The sequence below is a fragment of the Mus musculus genome, chromosome 6 (genome assembly GCF_000001635.26).
Source record: "Mus musculus strain C57BL/6J chromosome 6, GRCm38.p6 C57BL/6J".
Taxonomy (NCBI): Eukaryota; Metazoa; Chordata; class Mammalia; order Rodentia; family Muridae; genus Mus; species Mus musculus.
The window spans coordinates 28513225-28530000 of NC_000072.6; the positions used below are offsets into that span (position 1 = coordinate 28513225).

At 43.3% G+C, this 16776-nt stretch overlaps 1 protein-coding gene across 2 annotated transcripts in view; it reads left to right on the forward strand.

Moving 5' to 3' along the window:
- Positions 1 to 16776, forward strand: part of Snd1 (staphylococcal nuclease and tudor domain containing 1) — a 454826-nt gene that overhangs the window by 32888 nt on the left and 405162 nt on the right. For both annotated transcript variants that reach the window (XM_006505142.3, NM_019776.2), the window contains exons 3-8: positions 6921 to 7041; positions 10503 to 10581; positions 12829 to 12989; positions 13685 to 13776; positions 14353 to 14511; positions 15689 to 15795. In XM_006505142.3, the coding sequence (XP_006505205.1) occupies positions 6921 to 7041; positions 10503 to 10581; positions 12829 to 12989; positions 13685 to 13776; positions 14353 to 14511; positions 15689 to 15795 (719 nt within the window). The remainder of the gene's footprint in view (positions 1 to 6920; positions 7042 to 10502; positions 10582 to 12828; positions 12990 to 13684; positions 13777 to 14352; positions 14512 to 15688; positions 15796 to 16776) is intronic.

Here is a 16776-nt window from a genome sequence, read left to right on the forward strand (position 1 = left end):
ACAGCCCACCATGGTGAGGAAGTAAAGGCAGGAGGAACTTTAAAGCATCTGATCACATCAGAGTGACCAGGCGGCAGAATGTGGTGGATGCTTGTATTCAGGTCACTTCCTGCTCCTACATACTGTAGGCTATTGGCCCAGGGAATGGTGCCTTGTACAGTGGGGGAGTCCCTATTTCAGTGAATCAAATCAAATCAGCCCCTCACAGACATGCCCAGAAGCTTAGTTCAAAGTTGACTCTCCATCTCATGATTGGCCATTCTTCAGAGTCAACTCTCTGAATCAACTCTTGAAAAGAATCATATAGTTGTTAACTGCAGTCACAATCTCAGGGCTCTCCCTAGTCCTTCTGTGTAGGCGTCACTCACTCTTGGGGTCTTGAGGAATAGCTTTGAAGTCACATCAGTGTAATGTTTTCATAAGCAATAGCCTTCTGTCAATGCTGGTGCTAGCCTTTTGTTAGAGATGCCTGTATCCCCTAAGCTAGCTGAATTGATGAAACTAAAGTTTTATGTAAATAGGAGGTGGGTTTTGTTTTGTTTTCCTTTTGGTGTGCTACTGGGACTTGAATGCAGGGTCTCACACATGCCAGGCAAGCAAGCACTCTACTACCGAGCACTAGCTAGCTCTCTCCTCTCCACTCCTGAACCCCTGTCATTTTTTAGTGATAAGGGCTCATGTAGCCCAAGCTTCATACTTGTATAGCAGGGATGGGCTGACTTTCAATTTCTGATCCTCCTGCCTCTGCCTCCTGAGTTTTGGAATTATAGGAATGTTGCCATCAAGCCTGCTTTATATGGTACTGTGATTAAACCCAGGGTTTCATGTGTGGTAGACAAACACTCCACGACCCAGCTCTAAACATGACAGTTTTTTTTTAAAAACATGAGTTTTTATTACTCTTTTTATTTGACTTTTGTGTGTATGTGTGTGCACGCACGCATGTGTTGTGTGTGTGCTTGTGTACTCTGTATGCATTGGTTCATGTGTGAAGTTAAGAGGACAGTCTGGGAGTCAATTCTCTCCTACCATGTGGACTCATGAGTCAGGCTTAGTGGCACGCACCTTTAGCAGCTAAGCTTTCTCCTTAGCTCTAAACAGTTTCCTAGCTCTGAATCAGTGTCAGGCAGCTTGTAGCTTGTCCTTGTGTTACTCTCTGAGAGGCTATGTCTGAGCCTCTCTCATCACCTCCTCTCTACCTCCTACACCCCAGCTTTTAATACCTGCTGTGTGGCTTCGCAACATGGGAGTTTCCACTGCCTGTGTCCATCCCAGTTAGTGTGCTTTAGGCTTCTTGGTCTCTACACTTGGAATGTTGGTGCTTGATTCTTCTTTAGCTGTGTGTGCATCGCTGGTCAGAAACAGGATTTCTGGGCTCCTAATTATTAGTTTTCTGCTCCAGTTTGGTATCTTTGGGTGGATTAGTAATTGGCTGGTCTCTGCTTTTCCCTTTCAAGGAAACGAAGAAAAAGCAAGAGCTTACCAGCTTTTATTTAAGGAAAGCATTTAGTTCTTTTCATCTTTAATAGTATTTTTTTTAAATAAGGCAATAGTGAAACAGCATTATAGATAATGAAGATGGAGAAAAATCACCCATAATTATTCTATCAGCAGTAGTTGGTTAGATTTTAGAGATAATGACTAAATAAATTAAAATCAGTTCTTTCTCATTGGTCCTCCATCACTAACTACAAGTGTTGAGACTAATGTAGAGTCTATATCTACCTCTGGATTGCTCAATGAGGATTAAATAAGGAAACATGGAGTGCTTAGCACTTTACAAAGTACTTAATAAATGTTTGGTAATCACTACTCTGTTAGATCAAGTACTGAAGATTAAACCTATTTCAGCATTCTTCAAACATTGAGTACGCATCAAATGGGTAAACCACCATTCGAAGAATTTCTTTTCCTTTGGCTGTGTGCCGTGGAACAACTTGATTGCTCCTGAGAAGTAATGAGCTGCCTCTTTTAGAGGTCATCAAGCTCTTCCCCTCAGAGTGAAGAAGCAGTGTAGCCTCTAAGAAAGAAGACTGTGTTTTGCTTTCCTTTCTGTGGATGAGCATCTGTGGCTGTTGTGCTTCTCTGAGCTGTTGTCACTGTGTCTATCCAGTGACTCGTGAGGCGGGAATGATAGTATGTGAGGTGCCTGGCACTCCTTGTGTATAAGTTTGCAGTTTTGTGCTTTACTTTCTCTGGAGCAGTTTGGTGGCATCAGGCTCCATCTATTACTTCTTAAGTGTTCCTTGAGATGGAGTCAGTTTCTCTCAGAGCCCTGGTAACTCTTCTGCAGTGCTGGCCGCATTGAGACCATATGCTCCGATTTCTCCTTTTCTCTCATACTTCCTCCAGGAGGTTCCGATCCCTATTCTCCTCCCTCTGGACAGGTCCCATTCTGTAACTGTAGCTGGCTCAGAACTCCCTATGTAGACCCGGTTGGCCTCACTGCCTCTGCTGGAGTTCTGGGATTAAAGGTGGGTGCCATCATACCCCTAGATATTTTTGGAACATAATTTACATACTCTTGCTCATTGTTATTCTCAGACACTTTAGTGGTTCTTATTATTATGACAAACTGAATGCCTGAACCTAGACCATAAGTCCATTGTGCTGTGACTTCTATTCTCTTCCTAATTATAAAGGAAACTTATTTTACTACTTTAATTATCGTTTGAGGCTTTCATATACAAATACTCTTAACATCTCATTTTTACCCCACACCCCCAACTCCTCAAATTCCTAGTCTTTTATTCTTTAGTTATTATTGTCTCTCTCTCTCACACACACACCCTACTTATAAATATAGCCTGCTGAATTGATTTAATGCTGCTCCTATATGTATACGTGTTTAGGGCAGACTGTTTGGTATTGGATCATCTATCACAGGGCTTGAAGCACCTGTGAGGTCATGGGCCCACTGCTGATACAGCACTGAGTCTTTCTCACAGGCCACTAGATTCTCCTCTGCCTTTGCTCTCAGCTCATTTTGCTTTCCCCATCAGGAGTGCTGCCCCACCAGTGTGATCTAGTGACCACCCACTGGACACAACCCCTGACATCTCCTTCCCTAGTCCCATCTTTGTGTCATTAGAGTATTCACAGCAGTTTATTTCAGTTGTTTGTTCTACTGGATTGTTTGTAAACTCTTCAAAAGGGGCACCATTTCTCTTATCTCTGTGTCCTTGTGTCTGCTCAGCACCCGACTCAAAGCAGGTATACAGTGGATATCCACTTGAGCAGATGAGAGAGGAAGCCCAGTGGCTCTTTGGGGATTGGTGCATTGCACATTGAGGCATCAGCTTTTCAGGTTTTCCTTTGAGAACTTTGTCCACTTTTTTTTTTTTTTTTTTTTTTTTTGTCAAGAAAGAAGAATCTAGAAGAGTCAAGAAAAACCAAGAATGTCATTATTCATTTGCTTTTCTTTGTGTCATGGCCCCAAATATCATTCATATGATTGATTATTCTTTTCCTTCCCTCCTGGTGTCTTCTTTCAGTGCTAGTCAGCTTTCTCCTAAGTCCTGTGGAAATGAAAGCAGGGCCCCTGTGTGTCCCCAGCCGTCACTGCCCTGTGTGCCAGGCTAATCCCCAGCGTTGCCTAGCTACTCCAGGCAGCCTAGATACTACATTGATGGACAGACACTGTGTTGGTTATAGATTTATTTCCCACAGAGTGATTGAGCCTGTTGTGTGTGAAGTTCTGTGCTGGCTTCAGGAGAAACTCAGAAATGAATGTCACAGGCCTTCTCTGACTGTGGCTTTTGAGGGTTGAGTTGGTAGGGAGCAGTGGTGGAGCAGGTATCCAGGGCTGGGTACCAAAGTCTCTAGCTGTCCAGGAGCATTGTTCTGGGATCAATCTTGTCTCAGTAGTTTTAGGAGTCTGATCTAAAAAAGACTGGAATTAAAAATCCTATTTTATGATTTCAGACATTATGACTGAAAGCAGGCTGTTCCCCATCTGCTATTGGGTACTCTAAAGAGAAGAGGTTGTTCAAATCTCAACTACTCAAGGGCACTTGTTTCTTATATGGAACTCTGGAATGTCCTATGACTGTTCTTCCTCCTAGCCTGTTGTGACATTTGACCAGTGCTCGGAGCAAGTTTCCTTGTATTTGCCTCTTATGGTTCCAGCAGCTGTACTGGGACAGGCCATCTTCCTGGCTATCCTGTGTGGATGGACACAGGCCTTACTTTCCCAGAGTGTTCTCTTGCCCTTGTAAGGAGTGACAGACAGTCAGACTCTAGCCTGTGTAGCTCTTGAGTTTTCTCTCTCTTTGTTGTTGTTAGCTTGTTCGGTAACAAATCACTCAGTTTTGAATAGAACAAAACTTATAGAAGGCCTGATTTTGGAAAAGAAGATTGTAGTCGCTTGTGGGTCCCCCCCCCCCCCCCCCCATAAGATCAGGTATATTTCATTTCAAGATCTCCAGTGTAATTTTCTTTTGCCTGACCAGCTAGTGACAGATCAGCTGTAAAACGTGGGAAAGAGTGTGTGCTCCTTGAGCAAACCTTAAAAGCTTTTAGAGAGCTTCTTTGTGGTGCATAGAACCTGGAGGACTTCTTAAGGGTTAGAGCTAGAGTCCCTTGTGAGCTGACCTTCATGAGTGTTGTCACCTGTGATGAGTGAGCTTCCCTGTGGAGCACGTGCTGAGCTCTTGGGTATTAAGGGGTACTGTGTTACCGGGGTCTGCACAGTAAAGTGCTGCTTAGTAGTGTGTTGTGACCACAGCTGTAGCTCTGTAAATTTTTAGGAAGTTTTTCCACTGTAGTTGTTAAAATACAGGAGGCTCAGTACTGTTGGTTCATGACCATTTTCCTTTGTGAAGTTTACAATTGGAATCATATATCAGATTCCACTTTGAGGAAGTGAGGTGATGCTAAGAATGAAAGGTGATATGCTGAGCTCTGTTGCTGTCATGTGTCTCTTTGCTTGTTGGCGCTTTGAGGAGAGAAGAGCAGGATGGATGGTCAAGAGGAGGCTGGTTTGGGTTTCTTGCCTGAGCCAAGTTCTTCTAAGAGCTGCCCACCATTGGGTTTAAATAACAGCCCTTTTGTGACTTGCATCTTCCATTGGCTGCTAGTTTCTAGAAAGTTATATGGATTTTTTTCAAAATTTCGATAAGTTTATTGAATGACCTAGTGAAAAAAGTGTCCTGGATAGAAAAGGTGATTCGAGCTTTCTTTTTCAGGCCACTAACTGACAGACTGCATTTTATTATGTGTATCCTGAATTGTGACTCAAAGGGATGACAGCAGGCAGAGCGTGAAGATTGGAATTGTAAAGGGATAAACTCCCTTTTGTACATCAACGTTTAGTCTGTGGGATGCTGTTGTGCCCCTTGGGTCCCTTCCCGTTTCTGACCTAAGGAAAGTGGGACTCTTAGGGGCCCCGAGTGTCAGATGAGGAGGAGAATGCTCCTTTTCACTGTATAGGTGTGCCTAACCTTTTGACATTGTGACACAATGTCATCTACAAAGTAAACACTTGAGAACAATGCAGTTGGGAAAAAGTCACATACACATGAAAAACATCTGAGTCTTAAGAGTCTACTGTTCTACATTGGGCAGCATTTATAGCCATGGTCAGCTACATAAAGGGTGTGGGTTGGACAGACCTGAACCATCCTAGCTGTGATGAGGTGGACAAGACCATCCCTCTGTGCATATCTCTGTGCATTATCTTGTTCATGCGGAAGCTCTATTTCCTATTATGAGATGTGTGCTGCCACCCCTTCCCCTCCTTTGCCCCCCTGCTTGTGTCTTTCCTGAATGAGTGGACAGGATGCCATCATGGCATTCATAAGGTGTCACTGCTGTCTCCCCACGGTTTTAAATAGTTGACATTTTCCCAAGTTTATTAGTAGTAGTAATAGTACTTTGTGTGTGTGTGTGTGTGTGTGTGTGTGTGTGTGTGTGTGTATGTATGTGTGTGTTTTAAGAGTATGCATGCGCCGGGCGTGGTGTGTCCCAGCACTTGGGAGGCAGAGGCAGGCGGATTTCTGAGTTCGAGGCCAGCCTGGTTTACAGAGTGAGTTCCAGGACAGCCAGGGCTACAGAGAAACCCTGTCTCGAAAAACCACACACAAAAAACAAACAAACAAACAAACAGAGCATGCATGCAGAGGCCTGAGGACTGCTTTCAGGCACCTGTCCTCTCTTTGCAAGATGGAGTTGGGGATTAGAATCAGGTTGTCAGGTTTATGCAGCAAGAGCTTTTACCTGCTAAGCCATATTACTGGCCAAATTCCAGGTTTCAGATCAGAGTAGAGGTAGAAGAGGAAACATTTTGGGGACTGTTCTGTAAACTTTATTGCTGTCCTTGAAACGGTGATGGAAATGACATAACTAAAGCTCCTGCCAGGGCAAAGATTCACTCTCAGATAGTCCCAGCACTAAAAGCTTGTCCCCGCGCCAGCTCTGCCTTGAACTGGCATTAGGGAAAATAAGGGCCTTGTAAACTGGAAGGAGACGAGCAGATGCTGTAGAAGCTATTTATGATGCTCCGCTGCTAGGTGGTTCCTGGACGCACTTCCCATTGCATGGACTGGAATGATCTATGGAAAGTAGTCCGAGCACTGGCTGGCACGTGCTAAGTGCTATAAAAACGTTGGCAAATATTGTACAAAAGTAAGCCATAACTGAGCAAGAGTGTGGAGGAGAGTGCTACTGCTGCTGTCTGGGAAGCGCCAAGGCCTGGGTTAGGGCCTGTGCTACTTAATCCAACTGCTAAACCTTTTTTAGGAGGCCCTGAGTGTGCAGTTTGTTGTGTTGTTGTTATTGTTGTGTTCTTTTCATGTCTTTGGTCTAGCGAGATTGAGGTAGGTGTCTAAATGTCTTTATTGAAGACATGAAGTTGCTTTGATGCTGGCTAGGGTCTGGAGTAGGCAGTTTTTCAGTAACACTTGCTCTGTTTTGTCTTTCAGCCCTGGGCATTTCCTGCCCGAGAGTTCCTTCGCAAGAAGCTGATTGGGAAAGAAGTCTGTTTCACGATAGAAAACAAGACTCCCCAGGGACGAGAGTATGGGATGATCTACCTAGGAAAAGGTGAGCAGCAAGAGGAATGGACTTGTTAGTTAATCTAAGGATCCGTTTTTATTGAGGCGGAAGGCCAGTATGGGCCTCCATGTCCATAGCTCTAGGACAGTTGGTATGGGAACTGTTGCTGTGTTCGTGCATACCTCTAGCAGCCCTGGTCCTTGTTCACCACTGTGCTTTCTTGGCTTGCTGTAGGGCCTATGGTTTACTGCAGCATCCTTCTTCCCATGGAGGCCACTCACCAGCTCCTTGTTGTGGGGTCAGAGTGCTAATTGAATTCCTATAGATTTCATATATTTCTTTCTGCATTCTTCTATCTATGGCTTTTTTCTTCTTTCTAGGGACTCTTTAGCAAAAGATCTGTTTGGGGACGGATGTTATTTTTAAAATCTGTCTCATGGTTTAAAATAAAATAGAATGAAAACTGGTGTTGGAATTGGATAGATGAGGTTAGAATTCTGACTTTCCTATTCTGTATCTTTTTACCTTTTGCCTATATAGGCCCTAGTTTCTTCATTTGTAAGCTTTTTGTTGTTATTGTTGTTTTCGAGACAGGGTTTCTCTGTGTAGCCTTGGCTGTCCTGGAACTCACTTTGTAGACTAGGCTGGCCTCTGCCTCCCAAGTGCTGGGATTAAAGGCGTGTGCCACCACCGCCCGGTCATTTGTAAGCTTTTGAGAGATAGCTTTAAGACTTGTAAAGCAGGGGGCTGGAGAGATGATTCAGCGGTTAAGAGCACTGGCTGCTTCCTCTTCCAGAGGTCCTGAGTATCCCAGCAACCACATGGTGGCTTACAGCCATCTGTAATGGGATCTGATGCCCTCTTCTGGTGTGTCTGAAGACACCTACAGTGTACTCATATAAATGAAATAAATAAATCTTTCTTAAAAAACTAACATGGTATATCATCATTAACTTTGTGTGAGCACACTCATGAGTGTGCGCACATAAACACTTATTGTTTAGTTAGGCCATGATTCGTAGGCTATTAGAAGTTGTGGTCTTCTTTGGATTGGATTCAGAGTGTGTAAATCTTGAGAATAGCGTTTTGAGTGGGCAGTAGGACAATGAAAGAGTTCGTTTTCTAGTTAAGAGCTAGGCATCCGTGGATAGTTTTAGAGCAGATTTTGCTCTTTATTAAGCTTTCTGTGGTTAGTTAATTAGAAGTCTTCCTAATACCATAACAACTTAGGTTATCTATTTGAGTAGTCATTGTTGACTCTAGGCCAGAATTTAAAAAATGACATCCCATTAAGGCTGAGCTATACAAGTTCTAGAAAAGTGAATTGAGAATGAGAGTGGAGCCATCTTGCCCAGTTCCCTTGCACATATGGAGGGTAGGAGAGTAGAACTTGTGGTTAGCCCACAACTTACTATAGAAAGATAAGAAAGTCTCTTGACTTTGTAGCACTGGAACTTGCTATATAGATGAGGCTGTCTTGGAACTCAGAGCCTCTGCCTTCTGAGTGCTGGGATTTCAGGTGTATGCCACTAAGGCTGCTCCTCTGACTTTTTTTTTTTTTCCCACACCCCGCTCCTCTGACTTTTGAAGATAATTATCTACCAGGTCCAGAATGTTATCAAGTTGTGACTCTCTTATTCATAATTTGATAAATATGTGTGATTGAGATCCTAGGCTTATAGATAGATATGTTTACCTTTCTTTGCTTTCTGTCTATCACATTTTGTTGCTTCCTTTGAAGGTTCAGTTTAAGAGAATGTTATTTTTCTCCTTTCATGAGAAATATTCTATGTTAGTTTTCCTGAAGAAAGTAGATCAAGGAAGGGAAAGTTTGCTTTGATTTGACAGTGTAAGGATATACATTCCATCATAGCTGGGGAAGACTTGGCAGCAGGGCCATGAAGTGCCTGGCCACGTTTCATCTCTGGTCATGAAGAAGAGAAGAGTGAATGCTGGCACTCAGCTTAATTTCTTCTTTTCCTTTTTATGTAGACAGGGACTCCTCCACCTGACAGAGCCACCCACAGCCTCGGTAGACATTCTCTTCTCACACCTCTCTGGAAACGCCTTCAAAACTACACCTGGAGTTGTGGCTCCTGGGTGATTCCACATCTGGTTGAATCACCAATTGCCGATGAATATTAACTACCACTCCCTTTGAGAACTCACTTCCTAAACGGTTCAGCATTTCAGGGTGCTCTGTAACACTTTGTGAGAGTTTTGTTGATAGTGGGCCTGGGCTTCTTTTCTCTCTTCTGACTTTTTTGCATCTCAGTACTCAACTTTTCCTCATTGTAGCATCTTTTGGCTTGACTTTCCACCTTAGAAGTCTTATTTTTTGAGGGAACCATTATAGTATTTACTAATATTAATGAAATCTATGTTTGAATTCAACAGGAACCTCAGGGCAAAGGACCAGGGGCTTAGCTGCAGAACATGAGAGCCCTTTATATAAACCTTGCCCTAAACATTTCTTGGGAGAGAAAGAAGTATGCAGTTTGCCTTTGTTGAGAATTGAGTCTTCGGGTGGCCAGGCATTAGAGGTGTGTGCATGTGTGTGTATGTATGCACATGGGCTTGTTAGTGCTTGAGGAAGTAAGGATGGAGTTAATGTGCCAGGTAAACTCTTCCAGAATAAAACTCTATGCTAATGTTACCTATCAACCAGAGCATTCCATTATAGTCTATCTGGGAGCTTGCTCTCTGCCATAGTAAAGGTTTTTATGCAGTGATAACTGCAAAGATGTCTTCCTTTATCGTTTTAGCTGACAAAGATTGAAGAGCCATACTGAGACTAAAAGTCTTTTCAGTAGAATGGCTGTGCAATTAATGTCTCGGGTACTCAGGAGGAGCCTTAATCAGGTTAAGTTCTATGTTTATCATCCTTTTCTTGCTTGTTCTGTTGGCTGCTCTGTGGAAAAAACCTAGACACTGCCCTCTTAGTCAGTCTTAAACTGGGTGTCTTCTTAGTCTTAAGTCTTGGTGTCCTTTGGAGTCTAGAATGTGCCATGGAGAGGAATTGGACTTTCTGGTGTCTGTGTGATGGCTGCGCTGAGTGCGTTTATCCGCATCTTCCTAACTCCTGCCTTGCACTGTGTTGGTGATTTGCATTACTTCATTCTCACAAGAACCAGTGGGGCAAGTGCAGGCCCTGCTTTTGAGGGGAAGACAGGATTCTGAGAGAACTTTTCCAAGCAGTAATAGGGTCTCATCACTCTGCGGAGCTACCTGCCATGCATGTCAGTCTCCCGTAGTTCCCAAGATTGCTTTTGGCATAGAAATCTCTAGAAAATTAAAAACAGAGTCCTGGGAAGAAAGAGTATCCTGGAGACTAGATGTTTTGGGAGTTTCCTGAGAATCTCAGTGCTACATCTCTGCCACAGCTTCCCCATCCTGAAAAGCGAGGATGAAAATGGTCCTTCCTCTGTGCTGTTGCTGGCAGAGGCAGGTTTGGCTCCTGTGGTTCATTTCCTTCCTCAGATACTAATGTGGTTAATTTTCTCCCTCAGATACTAATGGGGAAAACATTGCAGAGTCGCTAGTTGCAGAAGGCTTGGCCACCCGGAGAGAAGGCATGAGAGCCAACAAGTAAGCATGCAACTTCTCTTGGGGCACCAAGAGGTTGGGAGCCCAATAAGCTATTTTGTTTCATGTTATTTCCGTTCTCTCTTACAAAATGCATAGCTTCAGTTCAGGCGCTTTAGTTTCTTCCAAGATGTTGCTCATGGATTGTTTTGAGTCAGGAGATCACTTAACATTTCTCAATGGTATTTGACTTATGTATACCCCTTTAAAAACAGACCTGGAGACCAGGCAGCCATTTATTTATTTATTTATTCATTTATTCATTTATTTGTTTATATTCATTCATGAATTATTGGGTTTTAGGCCATAGGTATGCAATTCCAGACTATTTCCAAGCCAGCCAACCCAAATATTTATTGAGCCTCAACTGTGTATCACTCGCTATTCCATTCAGAGAATTTAGCAGTAAGTAGACTTAGGCTGGGCTAGCATTTTAGTGGGAGACAGACAACGAAAAGGTGTGATGCTGATAAGATCTGACGTCGTGTCAGGTGTAAGGAAAACGGCAGTGAAAAAAGGAGAAGGAAAGATTCTGCTTTGAATCTGTTTAATTGACAGAGCTACAATTTCTTGGATTTGAAGATTAGTAAAACCTTTCTTTTCTAAGCCTGTGCTCTTGAATCTGTAGATATTTCATTAATAGATAAAATATATTTGTCTAGCCAATGGTAGTGTGAACTTGTTAGAAGACATATATGTTAGGCTTCTAGTACATAATCATGTTCAAGTTTACTAGTATTCTCAATAGGGTGAATTGCAGCTGACTTTAATTAACACTTTAGACTCTGAAAAGTGATATTCTCCATCAGTAATTTGGAGGCTATAAGCATGCTGTTTAAACCATTAAGTCCTTGGTATGTTGTAACTGCAGTAGCTGAAGAAAAGCTTTGAATAAATATTTGCATCACGTGTACACTTGATGAGAATGAGCCAAAGGCTCAGTTGTACTTTTTGCCTTCTTTCTGTCCTCTGAGGCTCTGGGGCCAGGTCACTCACTGTTTACCTGCGGTCCTGTCTGATTGTAAGGAGACTTTTGTTGGACTCTGTAATTGTTGTTGTGTGCCTGTGGGAATTGGTTGAATTAAGACATTTGTTTTAGGTGGTGTTTTTGGAAGCACGCCACAGTTCTAACTTAAGGACAATTACTGGCATGATTACTGTTGCAGTGTTTTTTTTATTTATTTATTTTTTGAATTCAGTTTGCAAGTGGAATAAAAAACAAAACAAAACCAAAACCCTTTAACCATTTTGTCTTGCTTCTACTGGAACAAGTACCAATCCCACTAGACCTAAAGCTGCCTCTTGTAGTGGTTTTGTTTGCTCCTACTTATGCCACCCCCAGAGTCTCAGTAATCTTACTTAACTGTGAAGTGGACATCTCTGAGTTTTTTAGTTATGTTTTGGGTGAAGAGAAGAAAGAGAGGACAAGAAACTTCCAGCTTGGAAAATGTTAGGTGAGGCTTGCTTAGACAGAAATTCCTAGAGACCAGGATAAGAAATTCAGTGTATGGATGGCGGTGGATGGTCTCAGGAATCCTGCAGAGAACAACCTTGTAGTTCCCTGCTTCCTACCTTTAGCTCAGATGGGAGGGTGTGTGGTCATTTCTGTACTAAGTCTTTCCCCCTTAAGAAGTAATTGTTGCTTTTATCTTTTCCTTTTGGGTGGTTCTACTATTGGTTTCCATAGTAGAGGAAGAGGCTTCTGTAGCTGTCGCTGTCTTCAGACACATCATAAGACGAGGAGGAGGCTTTATTTTCAAACTGCCTGTTGTCTAGCTGGCCTTGTTCCGTGTCTAAACAATTTTGAGCCACTATTATCTGACAGCACTGTGTCCTGCAGCTGCCCCCATCCCTCTTGTGGATGGAGAAGGCCTTAAGGGTGGTTCTTAGTCACCTTCCCTGCACTGTCCCTGCTGAGCAGGGCCTGCCTTCTGGAATCTGGGATGCTTAAATGCATTTGTACCCCCTGGAGTGGCTCCCCTTGGAGCCGTTAACTTGTTCTATTCTACTCTCTGGCAGAAGTACTGCATGTTCTGTAGAGCCTCTCATTAAATGCTCTTAGAATTTCATCTGTCCTTTGAAGGAACAAATTTGGAATTTGTAAATTTGTACCTCTGGTGATTTTTTCTGGTTAAATAAATGCCTTGGTCTCTTTTAGGGGAGAAGATACTGAAGAAACCAACTGGCAAGGAGCTCCATAGCTCTGTTTGTGAACCACTAACCACAATTTGTTTGCCTTTCATGTCCCAGCCCAGAGCAGAACCGGCTTTCAGAATGCGAGGAACAAGCAAAGGCATCGAAGAAAGGGATGTGGAGTGAGGGCAACGGTTCACACACCATCCGGGACCTCAAGTACACCATTGAGAACCCAAGGCACTTTGTGGACTCACACCACCAGAAGCCAGTCAATGGTGAGGATGGCAGGAAAAGGCTGACAGACTCAGTCAGGGTGATTTCTTTCTGTTTGCTCTCTTTGATTCTCGGGGTTTATAAGATCCAGTGAGTCTTTCTTTTGCTTACTTAGTATCCAAAGGGAATCCGTAAGGGTTAAAGAACATGGTGACGTTTTAGAAGGGGCTTTGAATTGGTTCACAAAGCTTACTACAGCTGTGTGTTGCTGAGGCTAGCCCTGTACTCCTGCTCATCATAAACTGTTAGTGTTTGGCACACTGTGTACTTTTTGTTCTCTCAAGGCTGCTTAGACTAATGCTGAAAACTGAAGGGAGAAACACATTTCACACACATATAAACATATGACATATTTATATGCTATGCAGTTTTGCTCCTTGGGTCTCTTACTGACTACAGATTTAGAAGAATCTAAGCAAGGCCAGTGAGGGTTATTGGGTCTTTGGTGAGCATTCTAGGTTTTGGAGAGTAGAGGTGCAGGAGGTCTCAGGAGGTTCAGAAGTGAGAAGCAGGTTTGACCTGTGTTCTCCTGGACTCACCATGTGAGCTTTGCTCTTTAGCCAGTGCGTTTCTGTTTCTGTGAGGGAGGCTTCTCAGGCTTTTGGGCAGGAGATGGGTTAGATGCAGTAGGTTGGGCATTGTGTAATCCTGGACCAACTTTCTCTAATGGTCAAAAAATGTTTGTTCTATCATTCAGCTATCATTGAGCATGTTCGAGACGGCAGTGTGGTCCGGGCCCTGCTCCTTCCAGGTCACCACCTTGTCACCGTCATGCTCTCAGGGATTAAGGTTAGACCACACACTCAGCTGCACAGTGGGTTTGGGGTTTGTGGAGTGTTTGTTGATGGGCAGATTTCTTTACTTGGGGAATATATATATTTTGTTCTAGGAGTCATTGGCTAGACTATTTCATATTTATTTTGGTTTAAGCTTCATAGTGAGACAGTTCTATTAGATTTAAAGTAATCAAGGCCTGTTTGGTTTGGGGCACCAAAGAGACCTTAAGACATGAAGCTAGGAATAAAGAGAAGGAGGTCTGAGTGGCTCTGAAGCTTTGTAGATATGAATTGAGTTCATGTCCACCTATCCATGTGTGTTCTAAAGAATCAGGGGTGGAAAGCAAGGTATTGCCGAATTGTCTGTTGGTAAAGGGACCATTTTAAAGGAAAGTAAACTGCTCCGCGTGCTGTGTTTCATTTGTCTTTAACACAGAGCTTGATTGCTCTGGTGTTTTAAAGATGGTCAGAAGAGCAGCTTTTCGAACTCTGAGTTCAGGCTGTGGCCCTCATGCCCCTTGGAAGCCTGATGTGGGTGGGGTCACTGGCTCTCACCTCATCACTCCTCACTGTCCTTACTGTCCTTTAGTGCCCAACCTTCCGTCGGGAAACAGATGGGAGTGAAACGCCGGAGCCCTTCGCTGCAGAAGCCAAGTTTTTCACCGAGTCTCGACTGCTTCAGAGAGATGTTCAGATCATTCTGGAGAGCTGCCACAATCAGAACCTTCTGGGTACCATCCTCCACCCGGTGAGTGGGCTGGACCCCTGGGCTGATGGTCCGCCTTGTGCTCTGTTCAACATTGTTTCAAATCTTGGCAGGTTTCTTCTTTTTTCTTTTTGTATTGTATTATCCATTGCCTTGAGAGCCTTTCCTGTGTAGATACCATTAGTCATGTATCTAATTTGTGATTGTGCACAAATCAGTGCATAAGTAAGTTCATCTCAAGTGTTCCAGGCTTTATAAAGGGAAGTCTTGGAGTCTGGAAGTTGCCATTGCCAGTTGAAGGCTGGGGAGTAGGACTGGGGAGTTTCATATGTAGGTCTAGAATTCAGCTCTCCTGGAGTACTGACACATCAATCAGAAGGAGACTGACACGTGGAAAAATTATTTCCCATATTCTTATCTTTAACAGTTCCCTCCTAATTCTGGAGCTTGGGTTTGGGGTTTTTATTTTTAATTTTTTTTATGTTGTTAAAGTTGTGACTGTTGGGAATTTCACTCTGTTGTGTACCTTGATAGATGTGATATTCTTGCACAGGTAATGACCTTGCTTTGTGAGAACTAAGTGGATTTTCACCACTGTAATGGAGATGTAATACACGGTTAACCTGCCGTTACTTTTCCAGCTAGATGACTGCCACGATGGCCGCTGCAGAAGGTGGGCAGGCTCGGTTTGCAGGGTGCCAAGGTCATGTCTGTTTCTTCTGGAGTGCTGACTCTCTGGCCATGCCTGCCAGATGGTTCTGTGTCAAAGAAGAATATGAATTGTTATTCATCAGGCAAAATGTGGCTTGTGCAGTCTGCTCATCAGCTTTCTGCCGATGGAAAGGAGAAAAAGTGCTGGTTCTTAGAGGGAGAGAGGAGCAAGGTGTAATCTCTTCTAAAGATTAACATCCTCCCTTGCCCCGAAAAGAACTATTGAAATGTCGTTCCCTTCTGTGCCTCTAACATTTATTCTGCTTCTGTTAAGTAGTGTTGCTATGCTGGGTGTTGTTGGGACATGAGGCAAGGCTGCCGAGAGGAGTCAGAGTGGCATCCTGAGTCTTAGGTGTGATTTCTTAGAGAAACTACATTTTCCTATTTTAGAAAAATTGAAGTACCAGCTAGACGGTGGCTGCATTTGCAATGTCAGAAATAGAAAACTGATTTCTTGGTGCAACAGTGTGTGATTTGTGTCTGTCTTCTCTTGTGCCTCGTCTCTTAGAATGGTAACATCACTGAACTCCTCCTGAAGGAAGGTTTTGCCCGCTGTGTGGACTGGTCAATTGCAGTTTACACCCGGGGTGCAGAAAAGCTGAGGGCAGCTGAGAGGTAAGGCCTGCCAGGGCACCTTGCTAAACATTTCAGGGAAAGAAGCTGGCCATCGTCTCTCACTCGTCTGTCTTATTGCCTATTTTATTTCAGTAAGGGAATTGGGAAAGGATAGCATGGGCTGTCCTGTGGAGTGACTCACATATTAAAATTTAGGTCTATGTTAGTTTAATGGCTGGAAATAAAGGCTTAGTGTGTGTATGTGAGTGTGCCCATGCCATGATGTGTGGAAGGCAAAGAACAACTTGTGTTGAGTTTGTACTTTCTTTCTACCACAGGGGATTGAGCTCAGGTCCTTCACTGTGGTGGCAAGGACTTTTACCTGCTGAGCCTTTGCCAGACCATCTGACATTTTTCCTTACTTGATTTACTTTTTAAATGTTTCTTAGTCACTTTTCTCCAAGTTTCCCTATCAAGTGTTCTAGCTTTAGGAGTTTGAAGTAAATGATGGAATGAATTGCTCATCAGCTGCTCCCAAACAGGCAAGCTTAGAACTATGAAGGAGAGGTAGAACCTGTGGGCTCTATACAGGGACCAGGCCATTACAGGCTGATGGCCCTAATGTGTTTGAAAGTGTATTTGAATTTTAAGTTCTGCATTTCTGAGGTGATGACAACCTTCCAGAAGTCAGAAACGAGCATCTTAAAGATTAGTAGCTTGTTCAGGTATAGCTAGATGTTGAGCTCATTTGTGGTGGTGTGGATGGAAGAAAATAAAGCAGGTAACAAGCGTAATTGAAGGGGACCAATGCCATGTAAGCCTGGATCTCCAACTCCAGGAGAGTGGGAGCGAGCAGAAGAGGAAATTAGTCCTGACAGTGGGCTGTCCTTCAGCTTCCTGGCATGGAACCTTAGCTCAGAATCTTACAAGTACAGTGGCTATGTTAATTTGTTTTTTGCCATTCATGTGTACAGGTGAGAAAAAAAAAAAAAAAGAATGATTCTTGTACTTGTTAGGTGTTTTCTCAGGACTTTTATTTAC